Genomic DNA, 18,156 nt, shown 5'->3' with positions numbered 1-18,156 from the left:
GTGGCTTCATCTCCAGCAGCCAATGGGAGACCCCCCTGCTTTAGACCGCGTGGTTCATGACGTTCTTGTAGTGGGGCGGGGGGCTTGGCTTGAGGTGGAGGAGGGTGGCCAGGACCCACTTGACCTGCGGATGGGGAACAGCCATCAACCAATGACCACCCATGACCCAATGACCAACCAATGGCCAACCAATGGCCAACCATCAACCAGTGAACACCCAATGACCAACCATCAACCAGTGACCACCCAATGACCAACCAATGGCCAACCACCAATCAGTGGCCAACCAATGACCACCCAATGCCAACCATCACCCAATGACCCAATGACCACCCAATGACCACCCGATGACCACCCAATGACCAACCAATGGCCAACCAATGGCCAACCATCACCCAATGACCACCCAATGGCCAACCATCACTCAGTGACCACCCAGTGACCACCCAATGACTAACCAATGGCCAACCTCACCCAATGACCCATCCAACCACCCTCCAACCACCTATGGAACCCCCAAACCTCCTCCACCTCCCACAGCACCTCCATCTCTCCCCCTTCCCCACCACCCACGGGCCCCATAGGCCCCATAGGAGGCCCCATAGGACCCCCACCTTGCAGAGGGTGACGGTGGCGCTGTAGCAGACGCTGAGGAGGAAGAGGGTGATGAAGACAGCAACAGTGTCCCAGGGCCCATTGGCCACATCGGGGTCACCATGGCAAAGGTCCTCAGGGAGGAGCATCTCTGCAGGTGGGGACAGGGGGGACATGGTGGTCCATCCATCATCATCTCCATCCATCATCATCTCCATCCATCATCATCTCCATCCATCCATCTCCATCCATCATTATCTCCATCCACCACCATCTCCACCCACCTCCATCCATTATCCATACAAATTCCCCTAAATTTCCTCAATTCCCCCATTTTTTCCTCAGATTTCTCCCAATTTCCCTCCATATTCCTCAAATTCCCTCAGTTCTTCCCTGATTCCTCTGATTTTCCCCAAATTTCCTCAATTTTCCCCTAATTTGCCCAAATGTGCCTCAAATTTTCCCACTTTTTCATTTATTTCCCCAAATTTTCCTCAAATTGCCTCGGTTTCCCCCCGGTTTCCCCAAGTTTGCCTCAATTTGCTTCAAATTCCCTCAATTTCCCCCAATTATCCCCATTTCCACCTATTTTTTTCTGTTTCCACCCAAATTTTCCTCTATTTGCCTCGAATTTCCCCAGTTTTTCCCTGATTTCCCCTCATTTCACCCAGAATTTCGCCCAGAAATTTCCTTCCTTGGCCCCTCATTTCACCCAATTTTCCACGATTTCCCCAAATTTCTTCAGTTTCCTCCTGATTTTGCCCAAATTTTGCCCGGTTTCCCTCAGTTTCTGCCTGATTTTCCCAATCTCCCCAAAATTTCTTCCATTTCCCCCCAGTTTGCCCAAGTTTTCCTCAAATTTCCTCCGTTTCCCCCCTGTTTTCCCAATCTTCCCCAATTTCTCCTGGTTTCACCCTCATTTTCCCAGATTTTCCTCAAATTTCATCATTTCCCCCCCAGTTTTCTATAATTTTCAATGGATTTTCCCAAATTTGCTCGGAAAATCCATCATCCATCTCCATCTATGTCCGTCCATGTCCACCCATCCCCATCCACCTCCCTCCACCTCCCATCAGTTCTTCTTCCACCTCTTGCCCCCGTAGATGGGAGGAAGGTCCAGTTCCTTTCGTCCATCCATCACCATCATCATCATCATCCATCATCCACCTTCATCCATCTCCATCTCCACCCATGATCATCACCCATCATCCACCTCCACCCATGTCCACCCGTCTCCATCCACCTCCGTCATCTCCATCCATCTCCGTCTCCATCATCCACCTCCATCCATCATTTCCATCCATCATCATCATCACCCATCATCCATCTCCATCCATCATCACCATCACCCATCATCATCTCCATCCACTTTCACCCATCTCCATCCATCATCATCCATCTCCATCCATCACCACCATCACCCCTCATCCATCTCCACCCACTTCCACCCATCTCGATCTCCATCATCATCACCCACCTCCATCCACCACCCTCTCCCCATAGAACCACACGCACCGCTTGAGCCATCTCCTCCTTTATTCCCAGCCCCACAGAGACGCCACCACCTCACTTCCTTTTACCGGGGCTCCTGTTGATGCTGCGCTGGATGAACCGCATGGGCAGCCCCTCGTGCACCACCATGCACACGAAGGTCGTCCCCTTGTTCCACTCCTCCCTCTTCACCTCCAATCGGCTGTACAGGAAGAAGGAGGCGTCTCCCATCTTCTCCTTCATGGCCGGCGTCGTCTCGAAGCTCGACGCCTCCACCGGGTCCTGGTTCTTCTGCCACTCCACCGAGATGGACTCGGGGTAGAAGCCTCGCACCAGGCACGTCAAGCTCAACGTGGGGCGGGAGCTGCTCATCTCCTCCAAAGGAGGGGCGAACAGGTAGACGCTGGGGGTCAAGCGCTTGCCTATAGGGGGGGACGGACAAAATGGGGTGGGGGGGGAACAAATCATTGAGGTGCCATCGGGATCATGGTGATGTGGATCGGGGTTTGGGACGCCCCATAACCACTGTGGAATGAAGCCCATCAGCCCAGAGCGGCCATAAAGGGAACCTTATGGAGGTGCCACCACCACCCAAATCCATGATGGGGGGACCCCGTTGAGATGCCAGCACCTGAACCAACCCAATGTGATGCCGGAGACCCCATAAGCACCTGAACTGAGGCCACAGAGCCCCATAGCCACTATGAACTGAACCCCATTGAGATGCCACCACCAACCAAATCGATGATAGGGGAACCCCATTGAGATGCCATCACCCAAACCAACCCAATGGGATGCCAGAGACCCCATAACCACCATAAACGGAACCCTATGGAGATGCCACCACCCAAAAGCCATTGTAAAATGGACCCCATTGAGATGCCATCACCCGAACCAACCCAATGTGAGCCCAGAGACCCCATAACCACCACAAACACAGATCCCATTACCCCATAACCACCGTGAATGGAACTCTATGGAGATGCCACCACCCTATGGCTCCCTACCTGGCTTCTTGGCGATGCTGCGGCTGATGGGAGAGGGCAGGTCCCTGTGCTGGACCTTGCAGTTGAAGGCGATCCCGTTCTCCCAGTCGCTGGTGGACACCAGGACCTCTCTGGTGGCCGTGAAGGTGCCGTTGAACTGGGCCTTGACTTGGAGGAGGTTGGAGCTCAGGGTCCGGCCTTGGTCCTTGCTCCAGGTGATCTCCAGGCCCTCGTCACTGGGTAAACTGGTGGCGACGCAGCGGAGCCGGGGGCTCTGGGACACGTAAAGGTCCAATGGGGACGGGGGCAGGACGAAGACTTGGATGGCGCTCGAGTCCGGAGGGGTGACTGGCAAGGGGAGAGGAGACCAATGGAGGTGCCGCCATCCAAAGGGGCTCCGGTTGGGCCCTATGGAGGTGCCACCACCCAACTGAAGGTCAATGGGGCCCTATGGAGGTGCCACCACCCAATGAAGCCCAATGAAGATGCCACCACCCAACGAAGCCAATGGAACCCAACGGAGATGCCACCAACCAATGAAGTCAATGGAACCCAACGGAGATGCCACCAACCAATGGAGCCCAATGAAGACCCCACCACCCAACGAAGCCAATGGAACCCAATGAAGCCCCCACCACCCAATGGAGCCCAATGAAGACCCCACCACCCAATGAAGCCCCCACCACCCAACAAAGCCCCCACCACCCAATGAAGCCAATAGAACCCAATGGAGCTCCCACCACCCAACGAAGACCCCACCACCCAACGGAGCCCAATGCAACGCAATGGAGCCCCCCACCACCCACCGGAGCCCCATGGAGCCCTCCAGGTCCGCACTCACTGAAGCATTTGCTGGCGGGCACCTCGAGGCTGGTGCTGGTGCCCGGGTGGGTGACGCCGCAGGCCAGGGTCTTCTCCTGCCATTGGTCCATGGTGAGGTTGAGGCGGGCGCTGGCCCGGAAGGTCCCGTCCGCGTTGGGGCCCTCGATGAGGAGCGGGGCCGGGTCCACGGGCTCGGAGTCCAGGAGCCATTGGAGGCGCAGGGGGCGAGGGGAGAAGCCCGAGGCCGAGCACAGGAGGTGGACGGAGCCCCCGGAGCAGGAATGGAGGACCTCGAGGTGGGGGGGGAGAGAGCGGGAGGGGGGGGACACTGGGGGGGGTGGAGGGGGGTGAGGAGGAGGAGATGGAGGAGGAAGAAGAGAGGAGAAGGAGAAGAGAAGGAGATGGAGATGGAGGAGGAAGAGAAGGAGAAGGAGAAGGAGAAGATGGAGAAGAGAAGAAGAAGAGATGGAGGAGAAGGAGATGGAGGAGGAAGAGGAAGAGATGGAGGAGGAAGAAGAGAAGGAGATGGAGAAGATGGAGAAGAAGGAGATGGGGGAGGAAGAGGAAGAGATGGAGAAGGAAGAAGAGAGAAGAAGGAGGAAGAGAAGATGGAGGAGGAAGAAGAGAAGATGGAGGAGAAGATGGAAAAGAGGAGATGGAGGAGAAGGAGATGGAGGAGATGAAGATGGAGAAGAGAAGGAGAAGAGATGGAGGAGAAGGAGATGGAGGAGGAGGAGGAAGAGATGGAGGAGGAAGAAGAGAAGAAGGAGGAGACGGAGATGGAGATGGAGGATGAGGAAGAGGAGATAGAGGAGAAGATGGAGGAGGAGAAGAGGAAAAGGAGGAGATGGAGGAGGGCAAGGACAAGGAAAAGAAGGAGAAGAAAATGGAGGAGAAGATGGAAGAGGATGAAAAGGGGAAGGTGGAGGACATAAAGAAGAGCAAGTTTAACCCCACTTCACCCCGTTTAAACCTCATTTAGCCCAATTTTAACTGATTTCAACCCATTTTAACCCCATTATAACCCATTTTAACACATTATAACCCATTTTAACTGAATTTTACACTGTTTTAACCCATTTTACCCCAATTTAACCGATTTTATCCCCATTTTAACACCATTTACACCCCATTTACCCAATTTAACCCCTTTATAACCTATTTTACCCTGGTTTACCCCATATCACCACATTTTACACCATTTTAACCCCATTTCAGACCAGTTTAAACCCATTTCCCCCCATTTTCCCCCTTTCACCCCGTTATAACCCATTATAACCCATTTTAACCCGATTTTATCCCATTTTAGCCCCATTTCACCCCATTATAACCCCCTTATCCCCCATTATACCCCATTAAACCCCATTATAACCCCATTATACCCCATTATTCCCCATTATAACCCCATTACACCCCATTTTCACCCCATTTCCCCCCATTTTTACCCCATTTCCCCCCATTCCCCCATCACTCACCATTGACGACCACGCTGCCGCTGAACCCCGTGGCCCGGTGCCCCACGGCGCACGTGGCCTCCCTCTGCCCCACAGGCACTGCCACGGCGCTCGCCTGCCTATAGCGCCCCCCGGTGGGCCTAGAGGCCGGGTACGAGGGGGGGGGCACCGATGGGGATCCCCCCCCGGCCATGGTCCAGGTCATGGTCACGGGCAATGGGGTGAAGCCGGACGCCAGGCACCCCGCTATGGGGCTCGCTGTGGGGCCGGCACCGCAGGACACCAATGGGAACAGCGAAGGGGACGTCGCGGGCGCTGCAGTGGGGAGGGAGCATATAGGGGGCGTTAGAGCATCGTAAGGGGGACCCATAGGCACCTAATGGCACCCATAGGCACCTATAGGGACCCATAGGGACCCATAGGGACTCATAGGGAACTAATGGCTCCCATAGGGACCTAATGGCTCCCATAGGGACCTATAGGGACCCATAGGGACCCATAGGGACTCATAGGGACCTAATGGCTCCCATAGGGACCTATAGGGACACATAGGGACCTAAGGCACCCATAGGCACCTATAGGGACACATAGGGACCCATAGGGACTCATAGGGACCTAATGGCTCCCATAGGGACCCATAGGGACACATAGGGACCCAATAGCACCCATAGGGACCCATAGGGACATAATGGGTTAGGGTTAGGGCTCCATGGGCACTAAGAGCACTCCCAAGAGCACTCCCAAGAGCACTCCCAAGAGCACTCCCAAGAGCACCCATAGGGACCTAATGGAACCCATAGGGACCCATAAGGACCCATACTGACCCATAGGGACCCATAGGGACCTAATGGCACCTATAGGGACCCATAAGAACCCATAGGCACCTATAGGGACCCATAGGGACCCCAAGGGACCCTAAGACCACCTTAAGAGCACCCAAAGGCACCTTAAGGGCAACATGGGCACCTTAAGAGCACCCATAGGGACCCCAAAGTGACCCATAGGGACCCCATAGCACCCACAGGGACCTTGAGGAGCCCCCCTGCCCGATAGGGACCCCCCTACACTATAGGGACCCTATAGCACAGCTCAGCTGCCCTATAGGGACCCCCCTGCCCCATAGGTCCCTCCTGCTCTATAGGGTCCCTACAGCACAGCTCAGCTGCCCCCTATAGCCCTCCCCTGCCCCATAGTAACCCCCTGCCCTATAGGGACCCCTGCCCCATAGGGACCCCTGCCCTATAGGTCCCCCCTGCTTTATAGGGTCCCTATAGCACAGCTCAGCTGCCCCATAGGGAACCCCTGCGCTATAGGTCCCCCCCTGCTCTATAGGGTCCCTATAGTACAGCTCAGCTGCCCCCTATAGCCCTCCCCTGCCTCATAGCAACCCCCTGCCCTATAGGGACCCCTGCGCCATAGGGACCCCTGCCCTATAGGTCCCCCTTGCTCTACAGGGTATCTATAGTACAGCTCAGCTGCCCCATAGGGACCCCCTGCCCTGTAGGTCCCCCCCTGCTCTATAGGGTCCCTATAGCACAGCTCAGCTGGAGCCAGCCCCATAGGGACCCCCTGCTTTATAGGGTCCCTATAGCACAGTTCAGCTGCCCCATAGGGACCCCCTGCCCCATAGGTCCCCCTTGCTCTATAGGGTCCCTATAGTACAGCTCAGCTGCCCTCTATAGCCCTCCCCTGCCCCATAGTAACCCCCTGCCCTATAGGGACCCCTGCCCCATAGGGACCCCTGCCCTATAGGTCCCCCCTGCTCTATAGGGTCCCTACAGCACAGCTCAGCTGCCCCCTATAGGGACCCATAGGGACCCCTGCCCTATAGGCCCCCTTGCTCTATAGGGTCCCTATAGCACAGCTCAGCTGCCCCATAGGGACCCCTGCCCTATAGGTCCCCCCTGCTCTATAGGGTCCCTATAGTACAGCTCAGCTGCCCCCTATAGGGACCCATAGGGACCCCTGCCCTATAGGTCCCGCTTGCTCTATAGGGTCTCTATAGTACAGCTCAGCTGCCCCATAGGGACCCATGCCCTATAGGTCCCCCTTGCTCTATAGGGTCCCTATAGCACAGCTCAGCTGCCCCATAGGGACCCCCTGCCCTATAGGTTCCCCTACACTATAGGGACCTCATAGTACAGCTCAGCTGGACCCTGCCCCATAGAAACCCCTGCCCCATAGAGACCCCATAGCACAGCTCACCTGCCCCATAGGAACCCCCTGCCCCATAGGTTCCCCTACACTATAGGGACCCCATAGTACAGCTCAGCTGGACCCTGCCCCATAGAAACCCCTGCCCCATAGAGACCCCATAGCACAGCTCAGCTGCCCCATAGGGACCCCTGCCCCATAGGTTCCCCCACTGCTCTATAGGATCCCTGTAGTACAGCTCAGCTGCTCCATAGGGACCCCCTGCCCTATAGGTTCCCCTACACTATAGGGACCCCATAGTACAGCTCAGCTGGACCCTGCCCCATAGAAACCCCTGCCCCATAGAGACCCCATAGCACAGCTCAGCTGCCCCATAGGGACCCCTGCCCCCATAGGTCCCCCACTGCTCTATAGGGTCCCTGTAGTACAGCTCAGCTGCCCCATAGGACCCCCTGCCCTATAGGTTCCCCTACACTATAGGGACCCCATAGTACAGCTCAGCTGGACCCTGCCCCATAGAAACCCCTGCCCCATAGAGACCCCATAGCACAGCTCAGCTGCCCCATAGGGACCCCTGCCCCATAGGTCCCCCACTGCTCTATAGGGTCCCTGTAGTACAGCTCAGCTGCCCCATAGGGACCCCCTGCCCTATAGGTTCCCCTACACTATAGGGACCCCATAGTACAGCTCAGCTGGACCCTGCCCCATAGAAACCCCTGCCCCATAGAGACCCCATAGCACAGCTCAGCTGCCCCATAGGGACCCCCTGCCCTGTAGGTCCCCCCCTGCTCTATAGGGTCCCTATAGCACAGCTCAGCTGGAGCCAGCCCCATAGGGACCCCCTGCTTTATAGGGTCCCTATAGCACAGTTCAGCTGCCCCATAGGGACCCCCTGCCCCATAGGTCCCCCTTGCTCTATAGGGTCCCTATAGTACAGCTCAGCTGCCCTCTATAGCCCTCCCCTGCCCCATAGTAACCCCCTGCCCTATAGGGACCCCTGCCCCATAGGGACCCCTGCCCTATAGGTCCCCCCTGCTCTATAGGGTCCCTACAGCACAGCTCAGCTGCCCCCTATAGGGACCCATAGGGACCCCTGCCCTATAGGCCCCCTTGCTCTATAGGGTCCCTATAGCACAGCTCAGCTGCCCCATAGGGACCCCTGCCCTATAGGTCCCCCCTGCTCTATAGGGTCCCTATAGTACAGCTCAGCTGCCCCCTATAGGGACCCATAGGGACCCCTGCCCTATAGGTCCCGCTTGCTCTATAGGGTCTCTATAGTACAGCTCAGCTGCCCCATAGGGACCCATGCCCTATAGGTCCCCCTTGCTCTATAGGGTCCCTATAGCACAGCTCAGCTGCCCCATAGGGACCCCCTGCCCTATAGGTTCCCCTACACTATAGGGACCTCATAGTACAGCTCAGCTGGACCCTGCCCCATAGAAACCCCTGCCCCATAGAGACCCCATAGCACAGCTCACCTGCCCCATAGGAACCCCCTGCCCCATAGGTTCCCCTACACTATAGGGACCCCATAGTACAGCTCAGCTGGACCCTGCCCCATAGAAACCCCTGCCCCATAGAGACCCCATAGCACAGCTCAGCTGCCCCATAGGGACCCCTGCCCCATAGGTTCCCCCACTGCTCTATAGGATCCCTGTAGTACAGCTCAGCTGCTCCATAGGGACCCCCTGCCCTATAGGTTCCCCTACACTATAGGGACCCCATAGTACAGCTCAGCTGGACCCTGCCCCATAGAAACCCCTGCCCCATAGAGACCCCATAGCACAGCTCAGCTGCCCCATAGGGACCCCTGCCCCATAGGTCCCCCACTGCTCTATAGGGTCCCTGTAGTACAGCTCAGCTGCCCCATAGGGACCCCCTGCCCTATAGGTTCCCCTACACTATAGGGACCCCATAGTACAGCTCAGCTGGACCCTGCCCCATAGAAACCCCTGCCCCATAGAGACCCCATAGCACAGCTCAGCTGCCCCATAGGGACCCCTGCCCCATAGGTCCCCCACTGCTCTATAGGGTCCCTGTAGTACAGCTCAGCTGCCCCATAGGGACCCCCTGCCCTATAGGTTCCCCTACACTATAGGGACCCCATAGTACAGCTCAGCTGGACCCTGCCCCATAGAAACCCCTGCCCCATAGAGACCCCATAGCACAGCTCAGCTGCCCCATAGGGACCCCTGCCCCATAGGTCCCCCACTGCTCTATAGGGTCCCTGTAGTACAGCTCAGCTGCCCCATAGGAACCCCCTGCCCTATAGGTTCCCCTACACTATAGGGACCCCATAGTACAGCTCAGCTGGACCCTGCCCCATAGAAACCCCTGCCCCATAGAGACCCCATAGCACAGCTCAGCTGCCCCATAGGGACCCCTGCCCCATAGGTCCCCCACTGCTCTATAGGGTCCCTGTAGTACAGCTCAGCGGGACCCATAGGGACCCCCTGCTCTATAGTGACCCCTGCCCCATAGGGACCCTATAGCACAGCTCAGCTGGATCTAGCCCCATAGAAACCCCTGCCCCATAGGGACCCCTTGCTCTATAGGGTCTCTATAGCACAGCTCAGCTGGAGCCAGCCCCATAGGGACCCCCTGCCCCATAGGGATCCCTGCTCTATAGGGACCCCATAGCACAGCTCAACTGCCCCATAGGGACCCTCTGCCCTATAGGGACCCTTACACTATAGGGACCCCATAGCACAGCTCAGCTGGAGCCAGCCCCATAGAAACCCCTGCCCCATAGGGACCCTCTACTCTATAGGGAACCCTGCCCCATAGGATCCCCTACACTATAGGGACCCCATGGTACCGCTCAGCTGCCCCCCTGCCCCATAGCGAGCTTCTGCCCCATAGCAAGCCCCTGCCCCATAAATCCCCCTTCCCCATAGGGTCTTCTACCCCATAGGAGCCCCACACTATAGCTTAGCTGTATCTAGCCCCATAGCGGACTCCCTGCCCTATAGGGACCCATAGAGACCCCATAGAGCCCCATAGAGCTCCACAGGGGCCTCCAGCCCCAAAGATCCCCATAGGGACCCCCATCCCCATAGAGCCACATAGGGCCCCATAGGGTTCCCCAGACCCATAGAGACCCCATAGAGCCCCATAGAGCTCCATAGGGGCCTCCAGCCCCATAGATCCCCATAGGGACCCCCATCCCCATAGAGCGACATAGGGCCCCATAGGGTTCCCCAGACCCATAGAGACCCCATAGAGCCCCATAGAGCTCCATAGGGGCCTCCAGCCCCATAGATCCCCATAGGGACCCCCATCCCCATAGAGCCACATAGGGCCCCATAGGGTTCCCCAGACCCATAGAGACCCATAGAGACCCATAGCAATCCCCAGCCCCATAGAGTCCTGCAGAGGCCCATAATGCCCCATAGGGACCCCAGCCCCATAGAGCCCCATAGGGAAAGCCTTACCCGCATGGCAGCAGCTCTGCCCCACACATGGTGCAATGAGGCCCTTCCCCCCAACACTTCCTGTTTCCTGCCTGACACCTGCTGTGGGGCAGCCCCATGGCTCCCCATAGAGACCCATAGGGACCCATAGGCACCCATAGAGCCCAGTTTAAAACCAGTTAAGTCAATTTTAAACCCATTTTAACCCCAATTCAAGCCGATTTTAAACCCATTTTAAGTCCATTTTAAACCCACTTTAAGCCCATTTTAAACCCATTTTAAGACCATTTTAAGTCCATTTTAAACCCACTTTAAGCCCATTTTAAGCCCAGTTTAAGCCCATTTTAAGTCCATTTTAAACCCACTTTAAGCCCATTTTAAGTCCATTTTAAACCCACTTTAAGCCCATTTTAAGTCCATTTTAAACCCACTTTAAGCCCCTTTTAAGTCCATTCTAAACCCACTTTAAGCCCATTCCAAGCTCAGTTTAACACCAATTCAACCCCACTTTAAGCCCAATTTTACCCTGTTTAAATCCGTTTTAAACCCAGTGTAACCCCAGTTCAAGCCCATTTTAAGTCCATTTTAACCCCAATTTCACCCCAGTTTAAACCCAGTCTAATCCAAATTTAAACAAATTTAACCCCAATTCAAGACCAGTTTAAGCCAAATTTAAGACCATTTTAAGCCCAATTTAAACCATTTTAAACCCAATCTAAGCCCACTTTAACCCCACTTTAAGACCATTTTAAGTCCATTTTAAGCCCAATTTAAGCCCACTTTAAGGCCTCTTTAACCCCACTTTAAGCCCACTTTAACCCCAATTCAAGCCCAGTTTAACCCCATTTTAACCCCAATTTAACCCATTTAAGCCCAGTTTAACCCCGATTCACCCCACTTTAAGCCCAATTTAAGCCCCCTTTAAGCCCACTTTAACCCCAATTCAAGCCCAGTTTAACCTCATTTTAACCCATTTAAGCCCAGTTTAACCCCAATTCAAACCCAGTTTAACCCCACTTTAGCCCCAATTCAAGCCCACTTTAACCCCATTTTAAGCCCAGTTTAACCCCATTTTAAGCCCAGTTTAACCCCAATTCAAGCCCACTTTAACCCCATTTTAAGCCCAGTTTAACCCCAATTCAAGCCCACTTTAACCCCATTTTAAGCCCAGTTTAACCCCATTTTAAGCCCAGTTTAACCCCAATTCAAGCCCACTTTAACCCCATTTTAAGCCCATTTTAAGCCCACTTTACCACCCCATTAAGCCCCATTTACCCTCTCACCATTGCTCCTCCACCTCCTCCTGCCTCCTCTCCTTGCGTCCCCATTGCCCCTATGGGGTGACCCCATTGAGGAGCTGGGAACCAGACCTAGGGGGAACTTCCCACCCCATTGACCTGCTCCTATGGGGCACGGGGCTCCCGCTTCCTCTTTGGGGCCACCACCAAACCCACTTCTCCTTTAGGGCCTTATGGAGCCTCCCCCATTGACTTCTCCATTAGGTCCTTCCCTCCCCATTGACCCCCTTTAGGTCCCCATTGACCCCCTTTGGGTCCTTCCATCCCCATTGACCCCCTTTAGGTCCCCATTGACCCCCTTTAGGTCCCCATTGACCCCCTTTGGGTCCTTCCATCCCCATTGACCCCCTTTAGGTCCCCATTGACCTCCTCCTATGGGTCCTCAGTGGTGTCTCCTACCCCATTGCAGACCCAGCCACCTCTCCCCATGTCTACCCATTGCTGCCCTGCGACTGCCTGGACCCGGTCTCCATTGGCTGCTTGGCCAAGGGCTTCCTCCCAACGCCCATCTCCATCACTTGGGTCTCCAACGTGGGGGGGGACGTCGAGACCTTCCCCAGCCAATGGATCCAGAGCTCCTACAGCGCCAGCTCCCAGTTGATCGTCCCGGCCACCAGTTTGAATGGGGAGAGCTTCCAGTGCAAGGTGGAGCACAGCAGCACCCAGAGCAGCACCACGGAGGTCATCGAAGGTGGGTTGGGGGCATCTACTATGGGTTGGGGGCATCTAACATGGGTTGGTGGGCATCTACTATGGGTTGGTGGGCATCTACTATGGGTTGGGGGCATCTACTATGGGTTGGTGGGCATCTACTATGGGTTGGTGGGCATCTACTATGGGTTGGTGGCATCTACTATGGGTTGGTGGCATCTACTATGGGTTGGTGGGCATCTACTATGGGTTGGGGGCATCTAACATGGGTTGGTGGGCATTTACTATGGGTTGGGGGCATCTAAAATGGGTTGGTGGGCATCTACTATGGGTTAATGGGCATCTACTATGAGTCAATGGCCACCAATATGGGTCAATGGCCACCACTATGAGTCAATGGCCACCACTATGGGTCAATGGCCACCACTATGGGTCGATGGCCACCATTATGGCTCAATGGCCACCACTATGGCTCAATGGCCACCACTATGGCTCAACAGCCACCATTATGGGTCAACGGCCACCACTATGAGTCAACGGCCACCACTATGAGTCGATGGCCACCACTATGGGTCAATGCCCACCACTATGGGTCAATGCCCACTGCTATGGGTCAATGCCCCCCCATAACCTCCTCGCCCCCCCCCCCCCCCCCCTTTAGGTTCCCAAGTCTGCCGCCCCCACCTGTTGTCCATGAGGCTGTTGGCCGACCCCAACCAGGAGGACCCCGAGGGGGACGTCCTCCTGCTGTGCCTCATCGAGGGCCATGGGGCGGCGGGCGCCAAGGTGGAGTGGTTGGAGAACCAAGAGCCGATGGCGGTGGAGCGGGAGGACGTGGGCTGCGAGCGCTGCAACGGCACGGCCGAGTCCGGCGCGAGGAGCGCGGTGAACGTGAGCAGGACCAAGTGGGAGCTGGGCACCCGGTTCTCCTGCAGGGTGACCCACAAGGGGCTGGGCACCCCCAAGGAGCTCAGCATCAGCAGCTTCTGCTCGGGTAGGTGTGGGGTGGATGGGGGGGAGATGGGGGGCGATGGGGATGGATGGAGATGGGTGATTGATGATGGTGGATGATGATTGGAGATGATGGAGATGGAAACGTGAGGAAAATTGGGTAAAACACTGGTCAAATTGAGGTGGGTTTGGGGAAATCTGGAGAAATTCAACGGAAATCTGGGGAAATTTGGGGAAAATTGTGGAAATCTGGGGAAATTTGTGGAAAATTGTGGAAATCTGGGGAAATTTGTGGAAATCTGGTGGAATCCAAGGGAAATTTGTGTAAATCTGATGGAAACTCGTGGAAACCTGGGAAAATGGGGGGGAAGCCGATGGAATGGGGTGGAATTTGCCCGGATGCCGACGTCCGGAGCCCCTCGACCCCCTTGCAGAGCCCAAGCCCGTGGTGGACGTCTCCATCCTGCCCCCGTCGCTGGAGGACCTGTACCTCCATCAGAATTCCAGCCTCACCTGCGTGGTTTCCAACCTCAAATCCCATTGGGACGTGAAGTTCTCCTGGAGCCGGGATAAAGGCAGCTCATTGGACGCGGTGGCGGGGCCCGTGGAGGAGCTGCCCAATGGGCTCTATCGGCTCAGCAGCTCCCTGGGGGTCTGCGCCGAGGAGTGGAACTCGGGGGAGAGGTTCTCGTGCACCGTCAGCATCCCGGAGCTCCAGGAACCAATCACCAGGTCCATCCGGAAGGAGCTAGGTAGGGCACGGAGCTGCGGATCCATGGGGCTTGGATGAGGGCGACGTCAACTGGAAGGGGCATCCAATGGGGATAGTCGACTGGGAGATGATGGCCAACTGGTGGGGTCGAAGCCTGTTGGAAGGGCCTAAACCCATTGGGATATCCAACAGGGACGGTCTAGTGGGAAATGATGGTCAACTGGTGGGGTCTATGCCCCATAGGAAGGATCTAAACCCCATAGGAAGGGTCTAAAACCCATTGGAAGGGTCTAAAGCTCATTGGAAGAGGTTGGTCTGGAGGAAGATCTTGGTCTATTGGAAGGGTCTAAGTCAACTGGAAGGGTCTAAGGCCATTGGGGCATCCAACGGGGATGGTCTACTGGAAGACTATGGTCAGCTAAGCCCATTGGAAGGGTCTAAAGCCCATTGGAAGAGGTTGGTCTACTGGAAGACGATGGTCAACAGAGCCGATAGGAAGGGTCTAAGTCAACTGGAAAGGTCTAAACCCATTGGGACATCCAACGGGGATGGTCTACTGGAAGACTATGGTCAACTAAGCCCATTGGAAGGGTCTAAAGGCCATTGGAAGAGGTTGGTCTACTGGGAGACGATGGTCATCTAAGCCTATAGGAAGGGTCCAAGTCAACTGGAAGGGTCTAAACCCACCGGGACATCCAACGGGGACGGTCTACTGGGAGGTGATGGCCAACTAAGCCCCATAGGAAGGGTCTAAACCCCATAGGAAAGGCCCAATCCCAGCCTCCTTGACCTCCTCTCCCGCCTCCCCCATAGCCACCGTCGTGAGGCCCCCATCGGTCTACGTCTTCCCGCCCCCCGCCGACGAGCTGTCCCTCCAAGAGACGGCCACGTTGACCTGCTTGGCCACCGGCTTCACCCCAAAGGACATCCTGCTCACTTGGACCCATCAGGACCGCCCCGTGCCCTCCGGGAGCTTCACCACCTTCGGCCCCGAAGCCGACGGCGACGCCTTCAGCCTCTATAGCCTGCTACGGGTGCCGGTGGCGGAGTGGCAACGGGGGGACTCCTTCGCCTGCGTGGTTGGGCACGAAGGGATCCCATTGACCTTCATCCAGAAGAACATGGACAAGAGCCTGGGTAAACCCACCATGGTCAACGTCTCCGTGGTGCTCAGCGACACCGACGTCACCTGCTACTAAGCCGGGCCCTCATTGGGTGGGATGGGTTGTCGTTCCGCACCCCAATAAAGGCTGATCCCAACGGAAGGCCGTTGGCCAACTCTCGGTTGAAGGGGGAGCGCTCCGTTGCGGGGTGGGGTGGTGGGGACGTGGTTATGGGGTTGGCATCTCAATAGGGGGTGGGGGCGGGCATGTCCGGATGGGAGAAGACCCCAGAATGGTGGGGTTTCAACCCAAAATGGGCCTCAAGAGGGTCAATGGGATGGGGTTGGCCAACAGGATGGGGAATAACAGGGGTGGTTGGTGGTCACTTTGGGCACAGGGAGGGTTGGAGAAGGATGGGGTGGGAAATGGGTGGGAAAGACCAAAAATGGGGGGTTTTGGGGGTGTTCAACAAAGACCTTCATGGTCCGTTTGCTTGTAAGAGGTTTTTGGGTGGAAAATGGGCAAAATTGGCCCAAAATGGTGGGGTTTCTGGGTGTCCACCAAAGACCTTCATGGTCACTTCGCTTATAAGAGGGTTTTGGGTGGAAAATGGCCAAAATTGGTCCAAAATGGTGGTTTTTTTGGGTGTCCACCAAAGACCTTCATGGTCACTTCGCTTATAGGAGGGTTTTGGGTGGAAAATGGCCAAAACTGGCCCAAAATGGTGTTTTTTTGGATGTCCACCAAAGACCTTCATGGTCACTTTGCTTATAAGAGGGGTTTGGGTGGAAAATGGCCAAAATTGGTCCAAAATGGTGGTTTTTTTGGGTGTCCACCAAAGACCTTTATGGTCCCTTTGCTTATAAGAGGGTTTTGGGTGGAAAATGGCCAAAATTGGCCCAAAATGCTGGGGGGGGTTGCGCATCCACCAATGATCCTCATGGTTCCTTTGCTGTAGGACAGTTTTGGTCAAGAATTGGGTGGAAAAGGGGTCAAAATGACAAAAAATGGTGCTTTTTTTGGATGGCCACCAAAGAACCTCATGGCCACCTTGATCATAGGAGGGTTTTGGTCAAGAATTGGGCGAAAAATGGGGTAAAATGGCCCCAAATGGTGGGGTTTTGGGGTGCCCACCACAGAACCTTGTGATCCCTTTACTAAGAGGATAATTTTGGTCAAGAATTGGGTGGAAAACGGCCCAATTTGGCCCAAAACAGTGGTTTCTTGGTGATGCACCAAAGAACTCCAGGTCACTTGGCTCATGGGAGGGTTTTGGTCAAGAATTGGGTGGGAAATGGGTGAAAATGGGCCAAAAGTGGCCTCGAAAAGGGTGGTTTTTGGTCGTGTCCTCCCCATTGAAGCCTTCTTCTCCCACCCCAGATCCCAACGTGGTCCTGGTGGGAGAGGAGGCGGAAGGGGAGGGAGAAGAGGAAGGCGCCAGCGACCTATGGACGGCCGTGACCTTCATCATCCTCTTCCTCCTCAGCCTCTGCTACAGCACCGGCGTCACCCTCTTCAAGGTGACCATGGGGGGGGAAATTAGGGCCTATTAATCATTAATTGGGGCTTACTAATCATTAATTAGGGCTCATTAATAACTAATTAAGGGCTAATAACTGCTTATCAATAATCAGTTAAGGTCTAATGATGACTAATTAAGGCGTATTAATCATTAATTAAGGTTCATTAATCATTAGTTATTAATTAATGGTTAATAATTATTATTTAGGGATTACTAATCATTAATTAAGGCTTACTGATGATTAATTAAGGGCTATTTATTTATTAAGGTTTATTAATGATTAATTAAAGCTTATTAATCATATTATTAAGGTTCATTAATGACCATTTAATCATTAACCAAGGCTGATTGAGCATTACTTAAAGCTTCATGAATTAAGGCTGATGAATGATTACTTCAGGCTCATCAATCACTAAGGCCAACTAATCATGATTAATGATTAATTAAGGCCAATTGATCTTTCATTAAGGCTGATTAATCGTTAATAAAGCAAATTAATCATTAAATAAGGCTGCTTAATGATTAATTAGGCCTGATTCATCACTAACGAAGCCATTTTGTGTCCCATAGGTGCTGTGAGAGGAGGAAGACCCCATCCTTGGGTTGCCCATGCTTGGCCATGCTCTTTGGGGGGAATTCAAGGAATAAAATGCATCACCATTTTCCACCCAAATTTACTCATTTTCTTGATGTTCCACCCCAAAACTCTCACCAAACTCCCCAAAATCACCATTTTCCACCTCTATTTACCCATTTTCTTGCTGTTTCACCCCAAAACTCCCACCAAATCACCATTTTCCACCCAAATTTACCCATTTTCTCAGCGTTTCACCCCAAAACTCATCTCAGACTCCCATAAAGGCCCACTTCTCCCCCCAGCCTTCACCCCACGGTGCGGACGTGCAGCAGAAACCCCAAACCCCAGGTTTCTGGCCCCCCAAAAAACCCTCCAGATGGTGTTTGTCATCAGCCAAGGTTTCATTTCTCCTCTTTCTTCTCGGTTTC

General features: G+C 54.6%; 2 gene segments (V, D, J or C); one reads left to right on the top strand and one right to left on the bottom strand.

The window, feature by feature from the left end:
• Positions 1 to 5,567, bottom strand: LOC133264121 (Ig gamma-3 chain C region-like). The segment is given in 6 exon segments: positions 1 to 124; positions 615 to 745; positions 2,175 to 2,507; positions 3,093 to 3,419; positions 3,913 to 4,221; positions 5,369 to 5,567. Coding segments are annotated over 6 exon segments (1,368 nt in total).
• Positions 5,568 to 5,595: 28 nt separating this feature from the next.
• Positions 5,596 to 15,725, top strand: LOC133264125 (Ig mu chain C region secreted form-like). The segment is given in 5 exon segments: positions 5,596 to 5,667; positions 12,567 to 12,903; positions 13,525 to 13,857; positions 14,249 to 14,566; positions 15,340 to 15,725. Coding segments are annotated over 5 exon segments (1,446 nt in total).
• Positions 15,726 to 18,156: the final 2,431 nt, after the last annotated feature.

The sequence above is a fragment of the Pezoporus flaviventris genome, unplaced genomic scaffold, assembly GCF_033815535.1.
Source record: "Pezoporus flaviventris isolate CSIRO_AGI_PZ_B2104156 unplaced genomic scaffold, CSIRO_AGI_Pfla_v1 ptg000616l, whole genome shotgun sequence".
Classification (NCBI taxonomy): Eukaryota; Metazoa; Chordata; class Aves; order Psittaciformes; family Psittacidae; genus Pezoporus; species Pezoporus flaviventris.
Note: the sequence above shows the minus strand (reverse complement) of the source record. Positions and strands in the feature narration are given on the sequence as shown.